Source organism: Bos indicus x Bos taurus, chromosome 22 (assembly GCF_003369695.1).
Source record: "Bos indicus x Bos taurus breed Angus x Brahman F1 hybrid chromosome 22, Bos_hybrid_MaternalHap_v2.0, whole genome shotgun sequence".
Lineage (NCBI taxonomy): Eukaryota > Metazoa > Chordata > Mammalia > Artiodactyla > Bovidae > Bos > Bos indicus x Bos taurus.
Window position 1 is genome coordinate 9856952 of NC_040097.1, and position 15812 is coordinate 9872763.

General features: G+C 39.7%; 1 protein-coding gene across 3 annotated transcripts in view; it reads right to left on the reverse strand.

Annotated features, from left to right (window-relative positions):
- QRICH1 (glutamine rich 1) overlaps positions 1 to 15812 on the reverse strand; it is a 42352-nt gene that overhangs the window by 26127 nt on the left and 413 nt on the right. The window contains exons 1-3 of one of the 3 annotated variants that reach the window (XM_027522990.1): positions 15241 to 15523; positions 14371 to 14430; positions 6258 to 6587 (exon numbers count right to left, since the gene is read on the reverse strand). In XM_027522990.1, coding sequence (XP_027378791.1) covers positions 6258 to 6566 — 309 coding nt within the window. In that variant the 5' untranslated portion in view covers positions 6567 to 6587; positions 14371 to 14430; positions 15241 to 15523. Of the gene's footprint in view, positions 1 to 6257; positions 6588 to 14370; positions 14431 to 15240; positions 15524 to 15812 lie in introns of those variants that run through there. The other 2 variants (XM_027522991.1, XM_027522989.1) reach the window with 2 other exon arrangements.

Here is a 15812-nt window from a genome sequence, read left to right on the forward strand (position 1 = left end):
GACAGAAGTTGGGATGACAAATGAAGAAGAGCTGCACTTTGATCTATGAACCTTGAGATCTTTACTTTTAACAACAAAAGAGTTGAGTGCTGAGAAATCCCCTTCCTCAAAGCATCCTACATTGAGTAGGACCAGACTGAACCAGCCTTATCTGAAGCCTCAGTTCCTGCCCTGGAGAGAAATGTAGGGAAGAAAACCAATTCTGTGGGTGCTAAGTAGAATCAGACTCCTAGAATTCACCAGTGGGTCTTCTCTCTGGCACACAGATTTAATTCCATGTGGACGCTTCAGGAAGTACCCAACTCAAGAGGGTTCTTGAACGTGAAGTTTCAAATGAACCATTTTCACCTAGCTCAGGCAGACCTACCCACAACAGGAAACTTAAACCTTTCCTAGTATTGTACAAACTGTTAAGGTATTTACATGAGAGCGCTACCTTTTGCCTTCAGATAGTACCCCCGTCTTAAACAAACATATGCTACTTGATATAATGAGAAATAACAACTTTTGGTCTTTTCTCTGATTCCTCGTCAGAGCTCCTAAGACCTTTGTAATTTTCGAAGTGATAATATAAATGCTAGGACCATATTATGTTCTAATGAGGTGACTCTTGGTGGGTTCCAGGATGAGGGCTCATCACCTCAAAGACAAAGCTAAGACTAGAAACTTGATACTTTCAGCCCCACCCCCCTTTCTCTGGAAAGGGAAGAGGGGCTAGAAATTGAGTTACTAATCGATCATACCTACATGACGTAGCCTCCACAAAAATCCCCAAAGTAAGAGGTTTAGGGAGCTCCTGGGTTGGTGAATATATCCATGTGCCGAGAAGGTGGTACACCCCACCCCCATGATGAAAGAAGCACCTGTGTTCATAACCCTTCAGAACCTCACCCTATGTGTATCTTTACCTGGTTGTTCATCCATATCCTTTATCATTTCCTTAATTATATAATAAACTGGTAATGTGTTTCCCTGACTTCTGTGAGCTGTTCCAGCAAATCATCAAACCCAAGGAGGGATAGTAAGAACCGCAACTTATAGCCAGTTAGTCAGAAGTACAGCTGAGATAATCTGGGACTGGCAACTCTGAACTGGGGGTGGGGGTGGGGGGCAGTTGTGTCAAACTGACCCCTTAACTTGTGGGGATCTGACACCAACTCCAAGCAAATAGTGTCAGAACTGAACTGAATTATACACAAGCCAGCTGATATGGAGAACTGGTCATTGTGGAGGAAACCACACACACATTTGGGGGCCAAAACTGTTGAGGGTGGTAGGAACAGAGACTGAACAGACACAGTGAGTTTTACTCTGACAGCTACTCTAATTAACCTTTGACACATACCTTTCTCTCCCATCAATTCACTAGAACTATTCTAGGGATATAATTACTTTGTCAAATATTATGTGGCTGCTTCTAGACTGGAAAGATGAGAAATTTATGGGGGCAGAACAAACTCTCTGGGATGGTGACAGATGGTTTTAAAAAAGCAATCTAATTTTATCACTTTTTTTTTTTAAGGTAATCTAGAAAACTGCCTCTGCCCTCAAGGCAATAAACTGTTTTGAAATTTCAAATGACGTTAAGATAGGCATAATTTTACATTCTTATCAAAAGGGTTAGGTTGAGACACAATACTATGGGCAAAGAGTCTTAACAACTGAACTGAGAAGGCAGGCCTGCTCAGCTCCGTGTTTCAGTGGACACGTCACCTCTTTAGTCTCATCCTTTTACTCAGTGCACTCTACTTACGCAGCCATTCTGCTGTTTTTTCAAATGAGCAGGCTCCTGCCTTAGCGCTTTCTGACTTCGAATGCTCTTTCCTCAGATAGCCATATGGTTCATTCACCAACTCTCTTTGGTCTTAACTCACATGTCACCAGCATATTAAGGCTCACCCTGGCCACCTGCATTTGCTCTGTTTCTCTTTTTCATTTATCACTATATAACAAGATTTTTTAAAATCTTATGTATCATCTTACCCCTCCCAGCTATAATACATGTTCCACAAGGTCAGGAAGCTTCGTCTTGTTCAATGTTGTCCCTAAGCATCTAGCAAAAGGCTTTACACATAAACACAAATACATGGAGGTGTCTAGGAAAGAGAAGAAAAGGTTAAAAAACCATAGTCCTACACAAGTTCAAAGCAAAATATTCCCAAGCAACACCTTTTTTTTAATTACAAAGAAGTTCATGTTTAATCAAATAATTTAATAATTTAAATAATCAAATAATTTAATAATTCAAGAACTCTTTCTTAGTCTCCTACCCCTTCAATTCCTCTCAGGCTTTATTACTACTATTTAAGGACTACCACATTCTACATATGTTAAAAGCCAGTGATACTAAACTGCTTATAACACTCTACAATCTGTTAAACATCCCACTTTGTCAACATACATAGATCCACCTCATTCTTCTGGCTACACAGGACAATATACTACAGATGTATCATTATTTCCCATGTCCTTTACTGAAAGTGACTTGTTCCCAGTAGCACTACTATAAGTAATGCAGCACTGAATATCCTTATACACATGTTTATCTGTGAACACAAATGTAAGGCCAAAGGTATGCATACTTAATACATTTGACAAGTATTGCCAAATTAACTGTCAAGAAAATCCCACTAATTTATCCTCTCATACCTTTACTGCCCTGGGTAAACTCTTCATAAATGTTTTCCTATCTAATAAATAAAACATATTTCATTTTAAAAACTTACACTTCCATAGTCACCAGAAGCATGAAGTGTCTTTTCATATGCTTACTAGTACAATCTGTATTTCTTCCTCCATGAACTACCTATTTATATTCTTTGTTCATATTTCTAATTATTTTTTCTATTTTGCATGCTCCTTGTGTAGTAGAACCAGTAGTTAGGAGCACAGACTCGAGTTAAAACAGCTTGAGTGCAAATGCTAGCTACGGGAAGATGAGTTAACCTTCCTATGTCCCATGTGCTTATTTTAGTTTCAAAAATATACTTTAAAGAAAGAATATATAAACCTATAAAAGAGATCAGAAAACCAACATGTGCATAAAATAATTTTATAATTGCTAGGCCCATATTTGAGCCTGCTGTCACTCAAAAAGAAAATGTTTTTTCAAAAAAAAAAAAAAGAAAATGTTTTTTCAGTCTTACATAAAGTTGTATCTTTAGTCATATATTTATGCAAATAATCTGGTTTAGTTTTTTTTTTTTTAAACAAACAAATTTTTATCATATTTAAGACACTCGGGGTTTTTTTGGCTGCACTGCATAGCTTGTGGGATCTTAATTTCCTGACCAGGGATTGAACTCAGGCCCTTGGCAGTGAAAGTTCAGAGTCCCTAACCACTGGACCTCTAGGGAATTCCCTTAAAAGGTCATTTTTAATTTTAAATATTGGGGGGGGGGGGGGACTGCTATTGCACATATCATATACCACAAACCATATCTCAGCAACTTGTACCAGTAGAAATTTATAATAAGATTTTTAGGACTACTTGAATAAACAAAAACAAAAACCCCTTCAAATAGGAAAAAAAAAATTTTTAAGGAAAAAATGAGGTTTACTCTACCTACACAAATAACTTGAATTAAAATCGATGACCTGTGTGAGAAAGGGAACCACACATAAAACGTAGCCTAACAAGTTAGCCAAAATGTAGATACACAGAAAAAAAATACGATTTTTACCGAAAGAGCATTGATAATTATTACTCAATTATTATATCAAATGCTGATCAAGCTAAGATTCCATGAGCTGTATATACAATTAATTTTTATGCAGGAGTTCCCTGAGACCTCAGAATTAGTTCAAAGATTCTTTCAGGGTAAAAAAAGATTGAGGAAAACTATTTTAGAGTTTACTTTCTTCCTTAGGAAGGCTCTTCACAACCTAAAAACCACAAAAAGTTTCTATACTGCCCTTTCATAATTCATTGCTTTCTTTTTATCTGACTCTTTAACCCACCTGGACCTAATTTGTATTATGAAAGATATCCAACTTTATTTCCAAAAGAGGAGTAGATGCCTTACTCTACTAATAGAATATATCTTTTCCTCACTGATCAGCAGAGCCATTTTCATCCTATACCTGGTAGCTACTCATTATGTATACCGACACATAAACGTGCTTTGAAGTCCTTGGTGAAGTTCCAGCTTCTCAGGTTAGGGGACCCTAAGAACTGCTCTATCTTTCGTAAAAGTTTCCTCCTACATGAATTCCTCTATCACCTGATGCTGTTTGCTTCCTCTCTTGTGGCAATTTCTTAGATTTAGTGGATTAAAAAAAAAAATCATTCCCTATTATTTTTATTTAAGTATCAGATCAGTCACTCAGTCGTGTCCGACTCTGCGACCCCATGAATCGCAGCACGCCAGGCCTCCCTGTCCATCACCAACTCCCGGAGTTCACTCAGACTCACATCCATCGAGTCAGTGATGCCATCCAGCCATCTCATCCTCTGTCGTCCCCTTCTCCTCCTGCCCCCAATCCCTCCCAGCATCAGAGTCTTTTCCAATGAGTCAGCTCTTCGCATGAGGTAGCCAAAGTACTGGAGTTTCAGCTTTAGCATCATTCCTTCCAAAGAAATCCCAGGGCTGATCTCCTTCAGAATGGACTGGTTGGATCTCCGTGCACTCCAAGGGACTCTCAAGAGTCTTCTCCAACACCACAGTTCAAAAGCATCAATTCTTCAGCGCTCAGCCTTCTTCACAGTCCAACTCTCACATCCATACATGACCACAGGAAAAACCATAACCTTGACTAGACGAACCTTTGTTGGCAAAGTAATGTCTCTGCGTTTGAATATACTATCTAGGTTGGATAGCTACTATATAATTTTATAAGATACAGGTGTACAATATAGTGACTCGCAATTTCTAAAAGTTGTTTTAGTTAGATTTCTGATGGCATTTTTTTTTTCCAGCACGGATAGAAAAAAAATTTTTAAGTATCTCTGTAGTCACTAAGAATGGGAAAATCTGAGTCCATGATATTGGAACCTATCTCATGGATTTATTATTGTACTTCTTCATCCATTTACAAGAGCTTTGGGTTACAATGATGATGCTAATAGGTGATCTCAATTAGCCATCTTGAATATAAAGTCTCAAAAAACACATTAAAGTCAAATTCCAAACTATTTTAATCTTATGAAAAAGATCCAAGCTATAGATAACAGAATAATTTTTTTTTTATAATAATTTCTTAAACCGAAAAGTCAGCCTTCTCTTTTTACTTTTCCTGTATCCTTCCTTTCTCATAAAGATCAGAATTAACAACTTCATCCCTCCATGTGCCAGATGTTTTCCTGCTATCTCTTTCAGTCTCACTGGATGGTACTATCCCTACCAACACATAAAAAAACTAGAACTGAGAAGATTAAGATCATATCAACAAATAAGAGGTCAGGTCAAATTCAAGCCCAGGAATGTAACTCCAGAGCTCAGGTCCTTCCAATACACCCACTTACTTTGCTAAGGAGCAAAGTCTTCTATCTTACCAAACACACCTCTTCACACTCGGCCTCTCCATCATGTTCCACGTCCTTTCCTATTCTCCTGGTAGAAATCATCGAGGGCAAAGTGATATGCAACCACAGTAGAAAGTAGCAAGAAAGCAGCATTTGTAACTGGAGGAGACTTTCAGTTTCATGTGTGGAAGTGTTAGTCAGTTCACATAAGGACTCCCTAAAGAAGACAACTTGTATCTTCTCAATAAATGTATTAAGTTTCTTCTTCTTCAGTAAGCTTACTATCAATTAGCATTATCTCTTGAGGCTTATATCAAATGCAGGCCTAGAAATCTATAGGTGACCTGAGTCATGGAACTATACAACTAAATGAAGGTCACTAAAATATAATAGCCTTTCCATTAAAAAAAAAAAGTTTAAAATACTCTACTTTTAGTAATGAGCTAAGATGAGCCCTCCTATATTCCTGATCGGCTCAGGGTGACACAGACAAGAAGGGAAGCTTTGGTCACATGCCGTTGGGACATATCCAAATCCAGTCCCAGAAGACCTCTTCATGTCTGTACTGCTCAGTTCTCCAAAGCAAATGGTAAGTTCAGTTTACAGAAGTGACAAATATTTTTAGTGTTAACGATGAAAGCCCTCGTGTAAAATAATATGTTTTGAAAAATAGAATATTCTTCTTAGTGAAAATAACCTGACATTTGTATACAGATGTGATGCTCTACTAACCAAAAACCTAATGGCAAATTCCATTCAATAGGATGCACCTCAACAGTGATCTCCCCTTTACCTGAACCTGCTGTGGCTGTTGAACCTGGATCTGCTGTTCTGGCTGGGTTTGAGGCTGAACACTCGTGGTGACTGGACAGGCAAGTTCAAGCAAAGACCCGGCCACTTCGGTGCTGTCTGTGTAAATGCAGTTCCCACCCTGCTGGTACACCATGGTAGTGGTGGCTGTCTGCTGGAACTCCTGAAGGGCTTCTGGCCCCTTAGAGGCTAGCGAGTCCAGAAATTCCTTCATCCTGTGTTGCGGGACAGACCGCGCCTTCACTCGGATGTATTCTTCAAAGGAGATGGTGTTCTCCAGAGAATTATTCATATTGCAGAGTCCTCAGGGTTCCTAGGAATAAAACAAATGAACAGAAGTCAAAACTATGCCATGGTTTTAACATACTGAAATGCACAGAGCAACCATTCTAGCATTGGATTGGAAATATTCAGGGCAGCTGCATACATAAGGAATCCGAAGTACAATTTTATTAAATAACCTTTTTTTTTTCCAATTATTGGCATCTGAAATTTGTTTCCATTAACATTTCTTAAATCAAACTATCACACTGAAAACAAAAAACAAAAGCATTTGTCACAGTACTGGATGAAATGGGCTGAAAACACATACTCCACCCATCACTTGGCCAGGCCAATCCCATCTTCTCTGCAGAATCAAGCACTAGACAGTGAAAGCCATAGGCAACACTACTCTGTAACCATCAGAAGACTCCAAGGAAGGCAGGAGCTGGGATTCCTACCAGTATGTTCTAGTTCCACTGCCAACTATGTTTTGCACTGAAGGGACACGTATGCCACCTAGCTGTGGCATGACCCTAGACACAAGGGATGTGTTCATCTCCCCCACTCCCCCAAACACCACAAAACCTCATTTTGCTATCAACTGCTCACACTCTTTTGTTGCATAGCTTACTGGTTAAGAGCATGGATTTTGGAGCCAAACTTCTTGGGTTTAAAACCCAGCTCAAACTCTCCTTTGCTGTGTTATCTTGGACAAGTCAGTTAACTTTGGTTTTGTCTATAAAAGAGGGATTAAAATAATATTTGCACCATAGACATGAGGATTAAATATGTGTAACGCACTTACAAAAGTACCTGACATATAGACAGTGCCATATAAATATTAACTAATACTACTTAAATAAGTAGGAGACGGAAGTTGAATAGTACCTTAAGTAACTAGGTTACTTCTAAAACTCAGAAATCAATTTTGCAAGTTTTTCATCAGGGTGTTTACCTTAAGGTACAAGGGTGGATAATAGCCCTCAAGCAGCTGGGGGACAACCACTATCTATCCGTGAATGCTGAGTGTCCTGTACGCTTTCATACCATTCTCTCTTGACCACTACCACCTCCCAAACAAAAGCAATGAAAGGGTATGAAAGTAACACAAACCAAGTGAGTCTCTTTGCCCAAAAAAAGACTCTCGGTCAATCTCAAATATCTAAAAAAGTGATTTGTTCCCTTGAGCCATCAGACTAGAAATATCAGTCTTTCACTGCCCGGATGCTGTCTTCTGTTAACAGATACAAAGTGGGTGGGTAATCCTCTCATTATTATCTTCCACCTGGCTCTAAACTCTAGTAGACAAGACTGTATCCTGGTCCTCTCTGAATGGCTGACACACGTAGGTACTTATCTGTTGCATCTGGAATTCAGTGTGGAACAAGAAGGATTATGACTCTCTGTTCCTGTGACATGTATAACTTACAACAATAAAATTTTCTGCTTTTCCCTAGTAAATGGTTAATCTATACCTTGAAGGGAAAAAAAAAACCACCATATATTCAGGGCAAGAGACCAAAGGAAAAATATGATCCGTACTCCTATTAATTTCCTGACACTGGTAATACTTCTGTGGGATGCTGTTTAAGTATATAGTATACAAATTATATTCAGGTACTTTCAAACAGAACAGACCCCAGCAAGAAATCTTTTATTATGAGACCCATAATACATTGCAAATGTATTTCTCCATAAATAAAGAATACTATATATACCTTATCCTGTCTAAGATGCCTAGACCACTACTCTCAGGGAAGCCTCCACACAACAGGAGTTAGGAAACCCCAAGCACAACAGAGTACAGAAAATGCCAAGTACAGGTCAGGGGAGTGAAAGGTGAAGCTGTTGCTGATGGCCTCTTATCTTTTGAAACTTAACTCCTATCTGTCCCTTTCTCATCTCTTCTAACCACCTCTCCTGCCCAGGTCTCCCTTCTCTCTGATGCAGAGACTCTCAGTTATCTTTCCCAGAACAGAAAATTAGGAGGTCTGCTACGAGACTTCAAGATTAAGCTATCAATAATGCCCATGGCACATAAAACAGGGGCAGCATCAGGGTTTCCCAGGTGGTGCAGCAGTAAAGAACCACCTGCCAGTGCAGGAGACTTTAGAAACATGGGTTTGATCCCTGCGTTGGGAAGATGCCTTGGAGGAGGGCATGGCAACCCATTCCAGTACTTCTGCCTGGAGTATCCCATGGACAGAGGAGCCTGGAAGGCTATAGTCCATTGGGTGGCAGAGCATCAGACCCAACTAAAGCAATGGCATGCACGCACTCAAGGCCAAGCGCTTCATATTCAGAGCAGGCCACTCCAGCACAGGTGACCCACAGTCACTAACCACATTGGCATAGACTGTGTCAAAGCTTCCCTCTGATAAGAGCATCATAACTGAAACTTCCTTCTTAAGGAAGCATCTCTCATACTATAGATCTAATAACATTACAAAGTTCACAGTATGTGACCCTAATACTCAAGTACATACAACCTTCTGCTCAAAAAGGGATAAAGGAGAGAATTGTGTGAACCACCATTTACCAGTTCTTTACTATGCCGGTACATATTTCAGTTTTTCACCTCCATTACAGAAGACCAGCAGGGGGCAACTGAAATTTACACTTCTCCAAATTCATTTTTTTCAATAATTAGTTGTATTCCTGTAAAATTCTTAAGAGATGGCTTGAAATGTGAAGATTGTCTGTGCTAGAATGGTAGCTATTGTTTCAAGCAATTTTTTAAGAAGTATAGAAAATCAGGCAAAAAAAAACCTTTTCTTGCTTCAAATCTGGGAGAAGGTAAGTATGAACAAGCACAAAGAAACAGAGTAAGTTAACTTTACAGAATCGGAAACCTTCACACAAATACTGCTTGGTAAAGGTAGTCCACAGAATCTTCTGAGTGACCTTGTTTCCCTTCACTCTTTCAAGTTTCAGTAATCAAGGAGGCTTAAACCTCATCTGAAGTCTGACATTAAGTACAAGCAGAATTATACCAACTCTTCTTCCCAGAATCAAGCTTTCTTCAGTTTTCAGTGTAGAATTCCACCTAGTTTTGTTTCCTATTTTTTGTCTTTGTTTTTGTGAAAGTGAAAGTGAAGTCGCTCAGTCCCATCCGACTCTGTGCAACCCCATGGACTGCAGCACCCCAGGCTTCTCTGTCCATGGATTTTCCAGGCAAAAGTACCGGAGTGGGTTGCCAACCCAGGAATCGAACCCGGTCTCCCACACTGCAGGCAGACGCTTTAGCGGGGAGGGTTAAAGTAACACACCTATTGTTTTTAAAAAAACTGCTCAAATAGTACAGGAAGGTATAAAATGAAAAGTAAAACCAGCTAAGTATGCTATGACCTCTGCTTCCTGATCTATGAATTTTAAACACTCATCTATCCTCTAGGAAAGGTAAGTTTAGGGCATTTAAAACACCTTCCTCTCACTAATCCCTGCCAGCCATATTTTAGTTTTTGTCACGATCAGTTTCACCACAAGAATAGTCCAAATATAAACGTATTCCCTAAGCAGGACAGCAAATAAAACACTCATCTCTCAGAAAGAATGGGATAAAACCTTGGAAAAGTATCTGCTATAAAGCCTCAAAGTTCATTCTTTAATTTTCCATCAAAAAAAGAGAAAACACCAACAGTTTTAATTAGGAAAAATTCTATAAAACTTAGAAAATGTTGATAAAGGTTCATACACAAGTTCATTATATTCTTCTCTGTTCTTATGAAAATATTTGAAATAGCCTATGACAAAATCACCTTTTGTTTTATAGCCAGCCATGTATTTTAAGTAGCTGAGACTGTCAAGTATAAAACCCTCTGCAGTGCTTCAAGCTTAGAGTCTATCGTTGGCTCTAAGCAGAAGCCATTACTTGCAATTCCCATTGCTTTTTCCTTTCACAAAGCTCCCAGCAAGTTCTTCACTGGCTATACAAGTGCACAGAATCATGTGAGAACCACTAAATCAGAGGAAGCTAAAGAATATTAACAAATAATGGATTCGATGCAGAACTTAAAAATTATATAATGGAAAAGTCCAATTTGAAACAACATTTCAATCTGCTCATTTATACACAAGGCTTCATTTCTTGTCCTTTTAACCTGCTCACTTGGCATTATCTACCAGACCAACACATCCCAATAATGAAAGTACACTAAGTCAGCATTTGACCTGATACAAAAGTACTGCTTAGAAGGGGGTTGAGAAAAAGGTTTCAGAAATACATTTAAATATTTGAGACCAGACAGTGATTAAAAACAACACTGAGATAAATTAAGGAAATTCTCAATAGGAGTGATATTTCTTTGTTTTTATGCTCAGAAAAAGTCTACCTTTACCATAAACTTATTCACCTACAATTTTTAAATTTATAGTATATCTTTTATCAAATGCTTTGATTTAGAATTTCTTTTGCATCTGAGGTAAAACTCTAAGTTTATTTTTTTCAAAGACCCAACAACTTGTCCCTGTATCATTTACTAAATTACTGAAATTTCTTTGCCCAATGATTTAAAATGCAACTCTGATTATACACCAAATTCATATAAAGGTCTGTTTGTTTCCAAGCTTTTTGTTGATTCAGCAGATCTTTCTGTAACATAGTAACTTTAAAAAAAATTTTTTTAAGCATGTTAATACCTACAAGATCTACTTTCCCACAACCAAAATGTGTGGTTTCAAACTAAAAAAATGTAATGACACAGAAAGTACATTATGTGTGAAAAAGAAGGCTAATACAATTGTATTTATATATCCTGGTATGGCTTAATTACATACCTAAGAAGAAAAACTGGCATAACAGCAGCTATGCCTGGGTGGTGTGGAATAACGGAAGACTTAAATTTCTTCCTGTTTAATACACTCCTGCATTTTCCACAACTTGTATTAAATTAAAAAAAGTTAAAAAAATAATCCTTTTTGTACAGTGGTTATACCACAGTAAGAGACACACGAAACAATTTTGGTTGATCATAGTTTGATTCCCACCGCCCCTCAAAACCTGGAACTCTGAAAGACAAAACCATCAAGCTACATAAGTCTGCATAATAATGAAGACTGTTCGCTTCAAGATGTTGCTCACAAGATACAAAAGGCTGAGCCCTGGTAACAGAGAAAGAAAAATGGATAAACTTAATGAAACTACAACTTATAACTCCCAGAGAAACAAGATTCTTAATTAGCTTCAAGGCAAAGACTTAAGTGAGGAGCAATAAATAAACTGATTAACTAAAATAGTTCTGAAAAACATGAAGCTGGAGGGTTAGTTGAGTACTCTCAATTTTTGGAAGTGAGAAATGAAGGGGGAAACACTCTGCAGCTCTTTGAGGTACAGTCTGTAACTAAGCATTTGCTTCTGAATGAATACTTTAAGTACAGCTGCTTTGCAAAACAATAAACAGATGAACCAACCCCCCACCAACAGACCCAGGAAATTTTCCCTATAACCGCACATATTTTTATGGGTTATTTCCCCTATACTTCCTTCTACAAGAACTAAGAGCAGGTCGTCAGTATACCACAGTAATCATCATTCCAATTACTTTACCTCTAGTCCACAAGAGGAAAAAGTCACTCCAAAGCAACAATTCTACATTTCTGTTTGCTGATTTTTTTTTTTTTTTTTTTTCTATTTAGGTACCACGGGAAGGCCTACGTGCTCAGGGGAATCACCCCTTCTTGAGTGCCCTCAAATCTGATAGCTCTTCCTGGCTCCCCCATGCAGCTCTGCAGAGTGGGTCTTGAACATGTGATGAACTAAGAGAAGACGCTCAGAGCTGCCTCAGAGCCCTCCTCTTCCTATTTACCCAATGGTCGTGCTTCTGGGCTCCCTCTCAAGGTTCACATCTACTAGCAATGGATCCTGATAGCTTAGTTCTGGTTTGAAGAACACATTCCAAAGGAAAAAAAAATCAATTTCCATTTTAAGGAGTCAAGAGTCACAGTCACATTTGTCCTAATTAACAACTAAGGAATCATTTCAAAGAAGGAAATTGGGAGACACTGTTCTATTCTTAAAGATATCAACCCACCATAGGGTTTGTGATAGAAATTAGCCCATTAGGACATTCACTAGACAGAGAAGCTCCTCATTTAGGGGTATTTTCACTATGGATCTAGTTTTGGACAACACACTTTCAACCAGGAACTTAAATTCACATTCCTACCAACGACTGATGAAATGTAAACTGGTACAACTGTTTGCATTATCTAAATGAAGCTGAAAATATGACCCAGCAATTCTATCCCTACATGTACATGACACACACCCATACAAAGGTACATAAACAAGAATGTTCATAACAGTATTGTTAACAGCCCCAAACTGGAGGGAATCTACATGTCTACCAATAATAGAATGAATAAATTATGGTTTGTTCGAACAGCAGACTACTACACAGAAATGGGAATGAATGAACCACAGCTGCACACAATGCTGAAAGATACAAAGCACAAGCACAATGCTAAAAGATACAAACAGCATGACTCCATTTATATAAAATTCAAAATTAAATAAAACTATGTTGTCGAGGGATACAAAGGTAGTAAAAAGAAAAACAAAGAACAGGATTATCACAGAAATCAGAATAGTAACTGTCCCTAGGGAGTGAGAAGCTATAACCAAGAAAGGACTCATGAAAGGTTCAAAAGTGGCGGCATTATTCTATTTCTTGAAGAGGTGCTAGTTACACAGTGGTTCACTTTAAAATTTTTCACTAGATTGTACACAGACCAACTGAATTAATATGTATAGACAGATATTTCACATACACATGCCAAAAAAAGAGCTTTCTGACACAGCCTAGCAGCTCTACATACAGTTGTGCACTAGCCTAAAGTGTGACACCAAAGGACCATTCTTGTTCCCTTTTCAGCAAAGCAAGGGGTTAATCTATCATTTCTTCATGCACTTACAATTAGAAAGCACAATGCAATGTGACAGGAAAAAACTAGCTAAGCATTTAAGTGAAGCCTGGACTTAAAACATCTGGAACAAAATGCAGGGCACCTACCTATAATGAAATGGAAAAGAACAGGAGTTCACCTAACATTTGAAGCAAAGAAATAAAAGACCATTACAGAGAGAGGCTGGCCATTTAAAAAGTATACAAGCAAGATGCATGGCACATCAAAGACAAACTAGTATTTGATTCAACTTAAAGAAGGCATGCAAGCCTGAAGGAAGAAATCACTGATTCTGAAGTTGTCATGATGGAGGACAGCCACACCCAAAGCCCCTTAACTTTGGTTACCTTTTGGAGCAATTCAAATTTACATGAAACTTCAATCACTAGTTGATCTTTTCTTTAAAATAGCAACATATGTGGAAAGGGGCTGTGGAAAGGCAGAGGTTCGTGGAGACACACTAATTATGCATCACAGAGGAGTGGAAGTAGGACATCTTGTAATGGGGAAATTTTAGCTAATGAGCTTATGGAAAAGTATTATCTACAGACACCAATTTAAAATGCAGACTTCAAACGTTAATGGTTAAAAATTTCAGAAAAAGTAGTCTTAAATGGTATATTAATATTTTTAAGTGTATCCTAGATAAACTTGCTGCTTGTCTTTGAAACATTCTGATCCTTTGAAAAGGTGATGCCTTGTCATGCTAAAGCCTGAAAGTTGCACTGACATAGTTTAAGAGGAAAAAACTGTTCAAGCAGCAAACTGGCTGGATTCGAAGATGCAGTTCTCCCACATACTCAATTTTCTAGCACCAAGTCGTTTCTGGCAGACAGCACCCAGAATGATTGGCAGGATTTGTAATGCTTCAATATTATCAGGAAAAAAACTGCACACATATTCCCAGCATATGAATAATTTTAACTCACCAGTCACCATGGTGCATACATTTCTGCTGCTTGTCCTGAGTTCTTAAGACTTGTAACATTCTGAAGAAGACAGAACAAAGAAGTCCTTCCATCCCCAGCCTCTTTTCAAATTTTAACTTGTTCTTAAGATAATAACGTATATTAGGAAAAACTACCCCCATCATTTTCAAGTTTGATTGCTAATTTTAGTTCCTCTTAGCTTCTTTTCCCTTAAATTTAATGAAGCAAGACTGTAAAACATAAACTAGCAGATAGTCCGACTTAGAAAAAAGAAGTGTCTATTTCTCTGAACAAACCTAGATTTTCCCTGAAACCAGAACACAGTAAAGGGATTTTTAAAAAAAACAAAAAACAAAAAAAAACGCTGAAACAGGACTGAAATCCTAAAGTGAAATCAAAAGCGACTTTTCCAGGTAGATTTCAGGAATTTCTGCTGAGGATCTTTGGAATTACGAAAGAAGGCAAAACACTGACTCGGGTTGTTCAATTCTGTTCTGGGCAACTTTTTGGCTGAGCAATAGCGGGCCCTTTAACCTAAGAGAGTACAAGTAAGCCCCTCCCAACCACACAGAGGAAAAGGCTGCATTTCAGGATTTAAAGCGGCATTTTAGAGCTCGGGTAGTTTTCACAGCGTCCACAGAAGCGGATCCCCTTCCGGAGCGCACAGAGGTGACGTGTAAGAATTGCGCTTTAATGAAGAATTACTTTCTAATAACAAGAAAACAGGTATCACTGACGGGCCTTCTAGGATTTGCCTTCCCTTTCCAACACAAAGCATCAAAACAAGGTGAGAAAAGTCGAGGGGTTTCGCTGCCCTCAGACAAACAGCGATCGGTTTCAGAATCAGGGTAGCACCCTCCAAGCACCCACCCCGCACATGGGCCTCGGGACACCGCATTCTGAAGAGTACCAGCAATCTCGCCCACTTCGCTGAGGAGCGGGGCCGCAAGCTAGCCCGCAAAGCAGGTTGGTTTCTCCTCAGGCCTAGGCCCCGGCGATCCGGGGACGTCACCTGAGCTGCAAGGGTCCAACCCACAACCTTCTTTAAACTGCAAGCCGCCCGTCCGCCCGCCGCCCCTCCCCGCAGCTGGGGTGTCTTGCGCGCCGTCGCACCGGTGCCGCCACCCAACAGCACGGCGCGCGCCTGCCCGCGACCCTCGACTTCTGGGCGCGCGCCCCAGGAAGCCGCAGCGGCCCACGGGCTGCAGCTCCAGGAGCCGAGATATCCGGGCCGGGAACGCGCACGTCAGCGGCCACGCGCACCGGGAGGGCCGCACAGCGCGCGCGCGCCCGAGCGTATAAACAGGCCCGGACGCGCGCGCCCACCAGCGCGCATTCGCGCGCCGCGCCCACCCGAATCCCCGGGCCGCCCCTCCCCCACCCAGGGGGCGGGGGCGCGCGAGCCCAGGGACGTTCTCGGCTCCGGAGCCGCCCCGAGGTCT